This window comes from Onychomys torridus, chromosome 11 (genome assembly GCF_903995425.1).
Source record: "Onychomys torridus chromosome 11, mOncTor1.1, whole genome shotgun sequence".
Classification (NCBI taxonomy): Eukaryota; Metazoa; Chordata; class Mammalia; order Rodentia; family Cricetidae; genus Onychomys; species Onychomys torridus.
In genome coordinates, this window is record NC_050453.1 from 25,139,136 (window position 1) to 25,154,596 (window position 15,461).

Genomic DNA, 15,461 nt, shown 5'->3' on the forward strand with positions numbered 1-15,461 from the left:
ATATTTGTTATTACCTAAGGACAGTGAGACAGTGTTTCAGAGAGGGTGGAGAGAAGCGGGAGTGGGTGAGGAGGAAAAAGTCCCGTCAAACAGGGGACTAGGTAAGAAGCACGTTAAACTGGATTTGAGTAAGATGATTACATAGCTTCTCTACTTGATGCCTATGGTTGTTATTAAATGGTTAATTAAGGGCAAAACTCCAAGGATTCTGAATGTGTGTTCTATTAATCATTCTCTGCAATAAGCTTTCATTTAGAGTCCCAGGTGTCTCCTCAGTGGGGAAAGTCAACCTTCTCAGTTCCATGATGCTGTACTGAGGCTACAGAAAACTTTCTTTGGTTATCAACTGCTCTCCTCGGTCACTGACTTACTTCAGGAAAGTGTGTTTAACACAAGAAGTAGCTTTTAAATTGTTCACCATAGGGCTTTGTACTCAGAGAACATTAAATGGATGCTGGAAAGCATGAAGGATAGAGAAAGACTCAATGCTGGAGAGCCTATACACCAAGACTTTATATCCCAAACCTGCCTAGAGTTCCCTAGCTCTGAGGTTTGGATGCTTGGATGCTCCACACTGACCCCTCTATCTCTGCTTTCTGGCACCCACAAGTTTAATGGAAAAATAGCCCTCCATAGTTGTCCTTTTCTCTAGTTAATTTCCTGTAGGATCTTAAGGTGAACTTCCTTGTCTTGCCTCATTGTGAACCCAAAAATGCCTCTCTGCAAACCCACAGGATGACGGTAAAATGCAGTCTGGTCATCTTTTACATGGGGCTGTTTCTTTGTGCTTCCTAGCCAGTGGACTAATTTCACAGGACTGGATGCTCACTTCTTTGCTATTTCCTTTTTCTGCCTTATCCCCCTTCTCCTTGTGTCCTACTATCTTCCAAATCTGCTGAATTCCCAGGAAGTGAAGGAAATGCCTATGAGAGCGTACAGCATCAGGAGTGGAAGTCATTCCTCCAAATTAACTAGCCACTTAAATCATCCTTAAACCATCACTTGTATGACGGCACAGTGTGGCAAGTCCCTAGAAAGGAGTCCTTATTAGTTTATTAGTTAATTTGTTAATGGATAACTACTGCTCTTCAGAAAATAATCAAATTCTTCTTTTTGAGATGTATTTTATAGAGGGAACGCATCAGTCAAGTGAAGCCCATAAATGGGATAAAAGAAAAACTTTTTCACTAAGTTAGTTCACCTCCTGCATTTGAAATGAAAATTTGCTTAAAGTTCAATTTATACAGTAAAGGGGCTTGGTGTTTGGAGTATGAGAAAGGAGAATAAAATATTACCATACATTTGATCCTGCCTTTCAAAAGGCGTCCTCTATATAGAAGTGTGTGTGTGTGTGTGTGTGTGTGTGTGTGTGTGTGTGTGTGTGTGCACATGAACAACCCTGTTCTAATGGGCACATGTGAGACACAGCCTCCTCAGTTACTCTTGGATTGATGGTCTCTTTTTGCTGATTTTTTAAAAATATCAATCTGACCCTCAACCCAGAACTAATCAAACTCAGACAGAAGCCCAAATTATGAGTCAGTCCTGAGGCTAATCATAGGCTTTCTTCAAGAACAAGAAGCGAGTCCTCCTGTCCATTAACCACAATTTAGTCCCAACACTGTCCTACATCCCAGACCCACTTTTAGCCATGGCTGTGCTCTCCAGAAGAGCGAGACACCAGCACTGTGGGCTCACACACTAAGTTTCATACTTTCTCAGGCAGTTTGCTCAAGGGAAACTGGAGAGCAGGGGGAGGAGAGGGAAGGAATGCTAAATAAGTACTACACATTCTTTTCCTCCAAAGGTCATCCCATTTTCTAAATTCTCAGATTTAAAAGAATGTATTTTCTTCTTGTTACCATAGAAACTATACTAACACAGAGAGTTTTTTCCTCCAAGAAGTTTCTAGGCCAATTTTAATACATTTGGCTTCTCCTTTGGAGCTAGAATACTTACCTCCCATTTATTGCCTTATATGTTAGAAGAATATATATGTGTACATATTGCTTTAAATTTAAAATTACATAGAGATAGGGCAGATATATGGATATATAATGCTGCCATTGACTGCAGAAGCATGCCTTCTTGCATTCTTTTGTAGCCTCATAGCACTGCCCTTGAGGCATCCTTCCCACCCACCTCACCCTCCATTGGCAAGCCTAGCCACTCACACAGTTTGTAATTAATTGAAGTCTCCAAAACAGGAGAAATCTGGGTGAGTGTATAATATCTAGTTTATTCTTTGGGTATTTTCAGACATTTGGATATTTCAACTAATACAAATACAATATTTGAAGTAAAAAAAATTTTTTCATTATTCAAGAAATGGCTCAATCAGATTCTTGGGTATTTAGCATTTCTAATTCAGAGAGTCAAAGGCTGCCTTTTTTCCTCATGATTTGGAGGTGGAAGGGCTAAATTTAAATGTATTCTGTTCAGACTGATTTTATAAAGCATATTATTTATTGTGTCTCTTCTTTATAATGTCTAGCTAACACAAAGGTACTCTAGGAGGGAAAGATCAGTATGTTAAACAATGTACTTGCTTAAAAACCAAATGGTGGCTGCCTTATAAACAGCTTCATGCCTTTTAATAACCGAATTCAGAAATCATTAGAGGATGCTAATTAAAACAATCAACAAGACCAGTCAAAACCCCTTGAAAGGGGACCCTTGCATTTTCTTCTCTTTTCAGCCCAGTTAAAAGAACAATCTATCACCTATTCTTTTCACAGACAGCTTTATGTTAAGCAGAATTTTGTTTTTTCTGTGACTTAGGCTGACAGAAACTTGGAAGATAGACCTTCATTACAAAGCAGTTAGAAAGAAGAAGTAGAAGTGAAGGCCAACAGACCCACACTCCAACCAACATGAACAGGAGAGTTAGCAACACAGTGTAGGGTTTGCCTTTGTTTGGGTATCTTGGAGTAAAGCTGCTATGGGAAAATGTGCAGGTGCTTGGGGGATGCTATGTTACTACAGAGGATGTGAGTCAACTCACAGGGTGATTTCTGAAGCCTGAAAAATCTGATAATTGATCAGATTACTACTTGATCAACTCTTTATAAAACTCAGAGCGCACAAAACGGGGCAGCGAATCCTTCTCCATCAGGGCATGGATTCTTTTCTGGGCTAGGTCAAAACTGCTCGGGGAAGGTTCCACCAGGTTCTTCATGGTGATGTCTTTAGTGAAATGATCGATGTTCACCTGTGGGCCAGGAAACAGGGTCACTGAGTCAGCTTAGGCTTCAGGATTTGATGAGGGTACCAGCCAGAGGGGCAGAATTTTCACCATCTAGATGCAGAATAGAAGGCATGCCATGCAAAGTAAAAAAGACCACTGCTGTTTCAGAAGCAATGGAGTGAAGCAACTGATGCTGCCTGCAGTGATCACATGACTCAGGTTCAGAGCCAACTGGCATTAGACAACTATCAGGTGTCCTCCACCAGTAGCCAATCTATGTCTACACTATTGCATCCTACAGCCACCTAAGATTATATCCAAGTTAAGTGGCTCACAGCCATCTGTCTGATAAGTGCTTTTAATCAAACAAATTTGAATGCAAGTGAACTAATGTTTGATTTTATAGAGACTTTCTACGCATTAGGTTTCCTGCCTTCTGATGATAGTGAAGAACAGTTCATGGCCTGGGACCCTTGGCATCACTTTAGAACCGGTCTTCCTGAAAACAAACCAGTATGCAGCAGTTTTAACCATATAAGAAACACAGCAAAGAGCCAGTGCTTTATCTACTGAGTGGTTAGTCTGTGCCAAGGGATTGAACCAAGACCTGCTGCATGCTAACAAAGTGCTCTACCAACTGAGCTACATCTTCATACCCTCATCTGTCTCTTGAAAAGATGAGCTAAGGACACTACATAGCCAAAGGAATAAATATCTCACATTGCTTCTATAAGATTTATCACATATGCAAAAGAAGAGAGATGAGAGAATCTTTCCTCTTACAAATCATCTGTAATAGATCACTGACTACTCAAAAGGCTCACTCAGTCACCTGTGTGCTTGACATCAAACCTTGATGACAATTCAATGTCCACATTGGATTCAAGAAAACCATGTGGGATACGGGACCTGACTAGATAGACAGGTCTGACTGTGGCCATCCTGGATTTTTCATCAAGCTTTTCAGTTTGGTTTCATTGAAGATGGCAAAGATAAGAGCAGACTTCCCCAAAGCTTTCTTGAAACCTGAACATATCTGCTCTTTGGCAGTCAATTAGTGGTATATTGGCTTTAAATACCTTTCTCACTATTACTTTGTATCGTTTTGGTTCCCATGAGTGGAAGTCCCGTTGCCTCAACAAATGTCAAAGGCTAGACAAGGGACTCACTGGCATCAATTAGTTGGCACATTCATGTGGGTTTTTCCCTCACATCTACTGTTTGTTTAATTTAATTCTCATAACTTTACAAAACAGTTGTTGACATTCTTACATTTCAAAGGGAAGGAACTAGACCTCACATTTCATCCCAAATCTTACATTGGTTACTTTCTTAATTAAGGTTGGTTGCATGGTACTGAAGAGAGACTCCAGTAGCCATTGGCTGCACAGTGTTTTGTACAGCATTTAAGTCAAATGCACTTGACCCAGTTACACTGCCATTGTATTCAGTAGGTGCTTACTAGGTAGTCTAATCACAAGTACAGATAGCCTTTAGCTCCAAATGTTGTGCCTACAGCTCATGAAGGTGCACCTGGGAATGTGCTGATTTGGCCACCTACCCAGTAGTACCAACCTCTTTAGGGGCCTCAGTCTGGATGAATTCTTCATAAATTTGCTTTGCCTTCTCCGCCATTTTGACTGGGGACTTGATCTTTTTGTACTCCTCACAGGCAACCCAGAACTCAAGGTTTTCCTCACTGAATTCAGACCTCAGGAAACTTTTGAAGGTGGCAAGTCCATCTAGGAAGTAAAAAGTCAATAGGGAGATTTCATTAACTGATTTGACAAACTCTATATCTAGCTAAAAAAGAAACAATTCTACTTCCAGTACATTCTGCCATTGATGTTAAAAAAAAAAATCTTGCAAATGGAAACTCATTTAATTCTTACTATACACCCAAAGAGCAGGAACCCTAAGTGTTCTATTTTGTAAATGAGGTCATAGAAGTCAAGTGACTGCTCTAAACTGTCCAGCAAGTAAGTGCAAGGCTGGTACTTAAAACTAAGCTATCTGATTCTGTAATCTCACACATTTGTCTATTATCCTAAGGCACTTAACAGAAGCTGTGTGATTCTGTTTCTTGGAACAGGAACTTTCCATTAAGAGCTTCCTGCTCTCTCGTCTACTTGAACTGAGAGAAAAACATAAGGCTAGAACACAGATGCTAGAGATGATCCAGAAAAACTTGATTGTGCTGTCTCATGAACGGAATTTTAGTCCATCCTCATCTGCCTTTATCTCTTCATTCAAGGGGTGCAGAGGCAACAGAGAACAGCTCTGCTCCTCATGCAGTCAGACATTGGACGGAGGACTTTACCTCACCATCTTTTACACAAGTAAATGCAGTGTACAGTCAGGTGACAAATGGTTGTGACACCGAGGATTCTCAGTCAATACTAATGACATCCAGGACACACATCAATTCCAAAGGAAACTTGTATTTTTAGTGAAAACTGAATTAAGAGCCCCATGCATACTACGTAAGCACTCTACCACAAAACTATATTCCTAGCCCCAAAGAACATACTTAAAACTTTATTTTGTCAAAATGAGTAATGTCTATAATGATTGGGTGCCAAAAACTATTCTCTTGTTTCCTCTTTTTACTGATGAATTCTGAGTGAGTGCAATATACCACATTGATAAATGTAATAAGCTTGGTTCCCTAGCCGAGTTTAGAGATTCCAAGGAAAGGAGAAAGTAAAAAAAAAAAAAAAAAGAGGAGACTCATTGAACATCTATATAATGAAAACCTTTGAAGAGTAGCTACAAGGTCACACAAGGTGCCTAAGTTCAGTTCAGACTGAAAGAAGGTGAATTAGCAATATTCAAATCGGTATCTGAATGAAGTTGTCACGAACAGGTAGTTGTTATCAAATGTAATAGAACAACTGTGAGTCTGTAAACAGTTGTAGATGCTATTTGTGTACATATGCTGATTCCTGGGCCCTACCCTTTCCTGTTTCCTTTAGTACTAACCTCCCAAATAGTAGATGGAGAGAGCTCATGAAGAGGATTTAACAAGGTATTGGAGGTGAAAAATAAAGAAAAATAAATCTAAATGTATGCTGTTTTTTTCTCTGACTAAGAAATGAGAATGTGTGCATATACACATATATACATGAAACTATTTAAACCAACATCCTAACGACTGTATATCTAAGAAGTGAATCATACTATTATGGAGGAAATTGGAGGTTTTTAAATAAGGAGAGGAAACAATTCTAGTTTCCACAGGCTATTCCAAGGTCCCAGTCTTGGCAGCATGGCCTTGGTATGCCATCTGCCTTCCAAGCCAGAAGTCAGAAATGACTGCCATCAACTTCAGGGGACAGGCTTCTCCTTACTTGCCTTGACAGGGCATGTCTACATTTCATTATTTCTGTATAGGTAACTCGTTCTATATTAATTTTTTGACCCAATTTCAACCCATTTCTCTTTTTCTTGAACACCTGTTGCTCTCTCGTCTATAGACTGTAAATTTTCATTTATTGGTCATTATCTGTTGTATGAATTGGACAAAATATATGTGATGATAAGACCAGAGATACAGGGCCATTTTTTTTCATGTGTGTGTGTGTGTGTGTGTGTGTGTGTGTGTGTGTGTGTGTGTTCATGTGTATATGTGTGTTGGTACATACGTTGTGCTTGGATGCTGGTGCACATGTGTTGCACCCATGTGGAGGCCCCGGTTGATGTTGGGAATCTTCACTGCCCTTCCACCTCATTCTTTGAGACTGGAACTCAGTCAAACCCAGAGCTTGCTGGTAAGTCTAGTCTCACTGGGCAGCTTTCTCCAGGGATCCCCTGCCTCTGCCTTCCGAGCTTGCAATTACAGCCGGGTCATCACTCCCACTTCGTACTCAGTGACATGGATTCTAGGGGCCAAACTCTGGTCCTCTACCTTACACAAGGCAGCACTTGACCACTGAGCTACCTTCCCAGGGCAATTTTACTCCTCCCATGCTGCTCCTGGTCTTCCCTGCAGCCACACTCAATTCAGATGGAAGAGAATGGCCAGGTTGAAAATGAATTGGGATTAGGCTCAGTATTGATTTCAGGACCCAAGGAAGACACTTGGCAATTTAATCCTTCCTCTGCACTTCTAGGACACTACCATCGACCACTACTAGAAACACTTCTAGGACACTACCATCGACCACTACTAGAAACACTTCTAGGACACTATCATCGACCAATACTAGAAACACTTCTAGGACACTACCATCGACCACTACTAGAAACACTTCTAGGACACTACCATCGACCACTACTAGAAACACTTCTAGGACACTACCATCGACCACTACTAGAAACACTTCTAGGACACTACCATCGACCACTACTAGAAACACTTCTAGGACACTACCATCGACCACTACTAGAAACACTTCTAGGACACTACCATCGACCACTACTAGAAACACTTCTAGGACACTACCATCGACCACTACTAGAAACACTTCTAGGACACTACCATCGACCACTACTAGAAACACTTCTAGGACACTACCATCGACCACTACTAGAAACACTTCTAGGACACTACCATCGACCACTACTAGAAACACTTCTAGGACACTACCATCGACCACTACTAGAAACACTTCTAGGACACTACCATCGACCACTACTAGAAACACTTCTAGGACACTACCATCGACCACTACTAGAAACACTTCTAGGACACTACCATCGACCACTACTAGAAACACTTCTAGGACACTACCATCGACCAATACTAGAAACACTTCTAGGACACTATCATCGACCACTACTAGAAACACTTCTAGGACACTACCATCGACCAATACTAGAAACAACTGAACATGAGTAGGCAGGAACAGCCCTTCATGTGTCTTCAACAGTTTTCTCTAGGCATGTTTCTTCTTCCTGTCCCCACTGTAGTTTCTACGGTGTTACTAATCATAATTTAGTGATATTTGGAGTTCAACATGAACTATGAAATCAGCATATTCCTGCAGACCACAGGACCAAAGAACATGAACTTTAAAGAAAAGTAAAGCCCTAATTTTGTTGCTGTTATAACATTGTATGTCATAGGCAAGCTACCCAACTCTCTGAAAAATGGATTCTTTTTCGAAAAATAGAAATGGCTGTTGCACTTAAAAATTAAGAAAGAAATAAGACCAGTTTTATCCTTGTCATTGCTAAACTTCTCCTTGTTTTTCAAATAGATGTGTTGGATGATCTCTTTTGCAATGGGAAAACTCTCCAGTCACTTTTTAGCTACCAGGAAATGAGGTCATATAAGCATCCATACAACCAGATTTCAGACTGCAGAGGAGAAAGTATTTCCATGGAATATGCTTGTGGAAAACTCTCAGCTCCACATCCCCATAGTCCCACAGCCCCACAGGCCCACAGCCCCACTGGCCCACAGCCCCATAGCCTCACAGGCCCACAGCCCCACAGGCCCATAGCCCCTCTAGCCCTCAGCCCCACAGCCCCACAGCCTCACAGGCCCACAGCCCCACTGACCCTCACAGCCCCACAGGCCCATAGCCCCACTGACCCTCAGCCCCACAGGCCCACAGCCCCACAGCCTCACAGGCCCACAGCCCCACTGACCCTCACAGCCCCACAGGCCCATAGCCCCACTGACCCTCAGCCCCACAGCCCCACAGGCCCACAGCCCCACTGGCCCTCAGCCCCACTGGCTCTCAGCCTTATACATTATCAGACACCCTGAGTCACCCATTCCACTTTGTAAAAATTTGCGATGAAGATCAGTCCTTCCAAACATTGTTATTTCAGACCTGAAGACTACTGTCAGGGCTCCTCAGTAGTCTTAGCATTCAGTTCACAGCAGGAAATGAACTTGTGAACTAGCTTTTCATTGCAGAGACCTATGTCCTGAATACTGGTTTCAATGCTCTGGTGAATTCCACAATACCATTTCAAGGCTTTTTGTCAATGTATGCACCTTAAACCGAAACATATAAAACAGCTTTATGCCCTACTGGTCCAGGGGCCATTTAAAGCTGCTCTTTCTCCCATCTAGCTCTGGAGCACTCTGTGAATTCTCTAAGTAGACTCCTCCACGGTCACCTCTAGTCAACTTTCCACAATTGGCCTCTGGTTTTCTATTGGTCCTCTCCTCAGAGACTTTTCCTGTTGAATTCCCATCACCCCTGTGTGTGTCCTTTTTGAGTAAGAGTTGAAAAGATTCCAGGCCAAATATCCCTGTTCTACGAGGCACACATATCTTTCTTACCCCACTTCTTTTAGCTGGGGACTCCACACCACAGAAGTCCAGCACACAACCCCAAGAAAGCACTATGGGGCCTGTAGGAGCCAGCCGAGAGCTTCAAATTACCCCTCAACGTACCCAGGCATCCATCCCACTATCCAGTACTCTGATGAAGCCCATCTGATGACTGGCTATAAGCATTCTGTGGGTATGGTACCCATACATCATATGGTACCCATGCATTATAATCTCAGAGCTGGCACTAATGAGTGGTAGCAACTTTTGACATTAGGCAAAGCAAAGTAACAGTCTTCTATAACAGAAGCAGGGGACCCACCTGTAAAACCTCTCTGAGGATAGAAGGAGCATTAAATGAACTAGAGAACCTAAGTCAGATTGTTAAAAACTTTGAAAATGAGATTATTACAAAGACTTCTGTGGAGAGGGATTGGTGGAGAACACTGAAATGGCACTAGCAACTTATTAAAAACCATGGCATGATTTATTGGTTCAAAGCTCAGGATTTAGACCCAAGATTGCTTAGTGGTGAATCTTGACATACTTTATTATACAGTGACATGGATAAGTCATTTTGCCTGCCAGAGCCTCTGTCATTTTATATGTTAAATGCAAATTAAACTGAAATGTAAAAGAAACCTGCATGACAGGGCTGTGGAAAAAGACAAAATAATTCACGCATAGCTTTTATATGGTGCCAAGCATAATTTTCATGAAGTTCAATCCACACTGGCTTTCTTGATGAATTTTTAATTTGGTATAAATTAAAATTTATACCAAATTAAAAATTGCTATTTGTCACCATTATACACCCAATCCAAATGTTGCCTCATCTGTGACACCATCTTTTTCCTAATGCCACCTGCTCACTCTTGAGGATTTTTGTCAATGAAGAGGAGACATAGCTTTCTTCTTTTTTTTCCCATCCCAGTTGGGAATGCCTGCTTGTTCGGCCATCTTTTCCGTTAGGCTGTAAATTATTTGAGTTTTCCTTATTTTCACTTCCCCTTTTCCATCTCCCTCCTCAAATACATATATGCACCAATTACTTCGTAGTGGATCTCAATAAACTATGAAATCAGCATATCCCTCCAACCCACAGAACCAAAGAACATGAGCTTATAAGAAAACTAAAAGCCCAAGTTTGTTGCTGTCATAGCATTGTATGTCAAAGGCAAGCTACCCAGCTCTCTGAGTAATGGATTCTTTTTCTGAAAAATAGAAATGATTGTTGTACTTAAGTCCCAAGATTATTACAATCACTAAATAGACCAATATATGCAAATTTCTTATAATGTATAGATACATATATGAACAAGGTATACATGAGCAAAAAATATCTCTCATATCACTTTCATTATTATCATTGTCCTGAGTAAAAATCATGGCTGTCCATCAGTGAGATGATGAGAATGATGGACCAGGATGTAGAGGGAAGAAAACCGGAAAGCAAAGAAAAAGAAGCCAAGGCAGTCTGTGAAGATGGGAACTAAAGGATGAGCCTGGAGCCAGCCCTTCTGTGCGTTGAGGAACAGTCCAGCCCACGGGGGCGGGGGGGATTGTCTGAGGAAATGCTCTGACCTTTAACAACACTTGGGAAATGAGAACCCAAATAAAAACTGCTGCCACAGACTGGCTTTATCCCTTTTGGCTCTTAAAAATGCTCGTGTGGGAGAATCAGTGTCTTTGATGGTGCTAGAGTGGAATTATATAAGCTCCCATGTGCAATCTATTTTTGTTTTTAAAGATCAACATACTTGTGTGCCCTATGGACCTAACAAATGAAACCAGATGGCTCTTGTTTTAGAACTGAAGGCAAAACTTATAAGAATGCGATGTATTTTAAGGACAAAGTCAAAGACCCTGAATGATTAAAAATCATTTTTAGAGCCAGTGAGAAGGCTCAGATGGCAAAAGCATTGGATGTGCAAACCTGGTGAGTTCCATTCCAGAAACTTCAGTGAAGAGAGCGAATCAACACCTGTAAGGTGCCCTCTGATCTCCCCACACATGTGCATGCGCGCGCGCGCACACACACACACACACACACACACACACACACACACACTTTACTAATACATAAAATAATTTTAAAATGAATTTGAGTAAATAGGTCATTGCTAATGAGAAACTGTTGAACTGTCTAGGGTTTATTTCTACTACATAAAATTTTGATTTAATGAAGGCTTTTGTAACTATCAACTTGGAGAGGCAATGGCCTATATAACACAAAGAATTCAAAATGTTCTTTATGAATGAGCAGAAATGATACTCCTACCCTTCAGTGTTAATGTATGGGGGGGGGGGTTGTCATTGTTGTTTTGTTTTTTAGACAACGTTGTATTCTGTAGTTCAGATGGGTCCAGAACTCACCATGTATCCCAAGTTATCCTTAAACTCACAGCAATCCTCTGTCTCTGACTCCCAAGAGTTTGAATTACAGATATGAGCCACCATGCTCAACTTTAAATGGTTTAAATTTCTCAAGTCAAGCATGCAGAAAGGGATCCTTATGTCTAGAGTAGTACATTTTTGAATGGATCTGTCTTTCTTAATCTTTTTGCATCAATCACAGCTAATATCAGTTATTTCTGATAAGAGATTATTAGTTTCAACAGATTCAAATGAGAGTATGTTGTAAGAGATGTTTAACAGCCATAGCTGGATTTATAGTTATCCACGAAGCATAATGGCAGATATGCAGGTAACAGGCCACATACTGCTTCTCTAGGCTGGTGATGCTGAAGCTTCTGGATGCTGACATAGAACTGTCTGGGCATACCTGTCCTTCAATGCTTCCTCCTTAGGAATGACTGGAGATAAATAGAGCAGAGATGTAACAGTAAGAACCACATAGAGAAAGAAGAGTCACAGAGAGAATCAGAGAGGAGAGGCAATGATAGAAATATAATGGGGAAGTGAGGGGCAGACAGTAATAATAGATAGCCTGTCTTACTCATAGTTTCATCCCCCCCTTAAAGGCACAGTTTCTTCATTTCTGTTGGATCTTTCACACCCATACCTTAAGCACTTTAATTGATGGAGCTTTTGAATGGATAGATATCACTTTTAAGGAAAGCATTGGCTAAACTAGCTACTGAATGCTTTTTCACTTACTGCTTTGAGGAAATTATACATATGTATGAGCAAATGCATAGATACAAGCACAATTTCTCCTTTGAGAAGTAGAAAATATTACTGTGAAATACTCATACCTCAAGCTCACACTAGGATAATCATCTGTTTGCAATTGGAAAGACTTTGGCTCCCACAATGGTGTTAAGGTGTTAACATTACTTACTTCTGGCTTAGCTCACACCCTTAGCTTTTTTATTCTAATAGTTCCCTGCACTCTTAAAATCAAAATATATGTGTGTGTGGACCTAAGAATTAGTGTGAGTGAAAAGAATGTGTATGGACACATTGATATGTATCTTCTCTCCTAAGAATTCTGAAAGCGTGGTTCTGCTAACTCTTGTTTCTTTATAACAGCAGCAAATACCCCTATCTAGGCTACTTAACCTTCATAATTTACCAGTTCACCATGTCAAAATGCTACTGGCCCCCAAATTACTAGAGTAAGACAAACCAATAAATCAATACAAATATTTTTGTTCTATATGGCTGTTCTACATTCATGGAATTTCTAGTTACAACAAACAAACTCAATTAACTTGCTCATTCATTCGTAAAAATATTCACTGAACACTTTGTATGTGTCAGGGTATGGTACCTTCTTTAACATAAGGCAAGAAAAAGAAAGAAAGAGAGAGTGAGAGATAGATAGATAGAAAGAGAGAGAGAGGGAGGGAGGGAGGGAGGAAGGGAGGAAGGAAGAAAGAAAGAAAGGAAGGAAGGAAGAAGGAAGGAAGGAAGGAAGGAAGGAAGGAAGAAAGAAAGAAAAGGCTAAAAAGAGAATCAGAAATGAATGTGAATCAAATCTTTCAAGTCAGAGACTTTGGGTCTCTACTCCAAAAACCAGAGTGCCAGGTTTCTTACTTGTAAGCAGAAGTTACTCTATCATAAACAAATTGAAAATTATTATGTAACGTCTAGGAAAAATGGTTCAGTAGTGAAGAACACTTACTACTCTTGCAGAAGACCTGAGTTTGGTTCCCTGCACATACAAGGCAACTTATACCCATTTTGTAACTCCAGTTCCAGGGGATCTGACACCCTCTTCTAGCCTGTACTAGCACCAGGCATAAATTTCAGGTATATAAGTACATGTAGGCAAAACACACATAAAATAAAAATTTGTTTTCAAGATATTTATATAAACTCGACCATACAGTCATTGTCATCTACTCTGCCTTTGTTATTCATGATGGCTCCAACAAGAAATATTCTTTAAATCCTTGTGTTTTTTTCCCTAAGTATCTAACAAAATTTCCTAGTCCATTCTTATAATGCAGAAGTTGGATATTGTAAGTTGGTCACAAATTTAGAATGAATCGGCCAACAGATATTTATCTCCCCCACCCCAGACTATGCACTTTGTCTTTTGAAATTGCCCAGAACAAAAAGACTAGATCCTGACTGTCAACAGGCTTTTGACCTGTCCCAAAATGAAAACAACAAAACAGACAACAAGTGCTAAGCACCATGAAAGATGTGCTGATGAATGGCTTTGGAACTTTAGAGTGACTGATTCTTTCTAAATGGCCAAGAAGACTAGGCATTTGTCACTGGGGTTACCTCTTCAGGAAAGAGAACTTCAGTAGATAAAAGATCTGAGAACAAGGTATTTCTGTCGATTTGGTTTACATGTAGAAATTTCACATAAACAGAGAATAGTTGGATGTGCCTGATGACCAGCCACGTGGTTATTATGGTATATCTGGAACATTGGAAATTTGAACTTGAGACTGTAAGCCTTGGGAACTGGTAAGGACTGTGGCATAGGGGAAAGGTAAATAATGTATCAGTTTCAGCCAGAAAAGAATGTGCATCTTTGTTGCATCTCAAATGAAGCTCTAAAACGTAGGCTAACAAAAGAGGAAGCACGGTGTGGAGAGAGTCGGCCAAGGGTAGAGACAGCAATCTTATTAGGTCACAAGAGCAGTTGATAGCAGGCTGAGTTCAGATGTTCATGGCTTGTTCAAAGACATTTTTGACACTAAATCTTGTCTTTCTCAATCTATGAGGCAAAGCAGGGGAGGTGGTTTATCTGGCTCACTTAGGAGAACATGAAGAAGCATACAGAAGCAGGGAGGGTGATGCCTATATGCAATCTCAGTAATTTCAAGGTAGAGGGAGGAAGATCAGGAGTTCGAGGTCACCCTCAGACACATAGTGAGTTTGAGAGTCAGCCTGGACTTCATGAGACCCAATCTTAACCAGTAAGGAATGTGATGTGGCTTATACAAGCAAACAAGGACAGGCATTAAGGGAGCCCCAAACATCTGTCCTCACATGCTCTTACAGTGACTTGCCCTTCTAGCCAACTGGACAACTCCAGTCTCAAGATGCCCTTCGCTTGTTCAGACCATAAACTGGAGAAGGACATGAGGAGAATGAAGGTGCTTTGTGTCTGTCCCCCATCTGATCCTCGTGAGAACCAGGTGAACTTACAGTTGTTGTGGAGAAGCGTGTCCAGGGAATGGCGCCACTGCAGGGCCTCGTCCAGCGAGGGCCTAGATCAATGAGAAGTACAGAGAAGGGAGAGGGTGTAAGAAGGAAGTTAACCACATGCATGACAATGACTCGAGTTTGGTTTTCTTAGGTGGGAATGATACAACACTCTGGACAGGGGCAGAAGGATTATTTTCTCCCAGTTGAGCCAGATGAGCTGTTGTTGGCCATCTGGTATTGACCGTGCATTTTTATTGCTTTCCAAACAATCTGACCAGACAGGTCTTTTTTGGAAGTAGAGTCTATTTGCCCTGTGGCCATGTCTAATAGTCTTATATATTCCATAGAGGAGTGAGCCCAGAGATAATTGTTATTTTAAAAATGGGTTAATAAAATCCATTGTCCCTTCACAGAAGGTAAACTAATCTATGTTACACAATGCCACACATTATCCACCAACTTATT

At 40.9% G+C, this 15,461-nt stretch overlaps 1 protein-coding gene across 1 annotated transcript in view; it reads right to left on the reverse strand.

Annotated features, from left to right (window-relative positions):
• Positions 1-2,219: 2,219 nt before the first annotated feature.
• The window catches only part of Rgs5 (regulator of G protein signaling 5), a 41,728-nt gene continuing 28,486 nt past the window's right edge, over positions 2,220-15,461 (reverse strand). The window contains exons 3-5 of the mRNA XM_036202817.1: positions 14,997-15,058; positions 4,763-4,929; positions 2,220-3,211 (exon numbers count right to left, since the gene is read on the reverse strand). Coding sequence (XP_036058710.1) covers positions 3,050-3,211; positions 4,763-4,929; positions 14,997-15,058 — 391 coding nt within the window. The 3' untranslated portion in view covers positions 2,220-3,049. The remainder of the gene's footprint in view (positions 3,212-4,762; positions 4,930-14,996; positions 15,059-15,461) is intronic.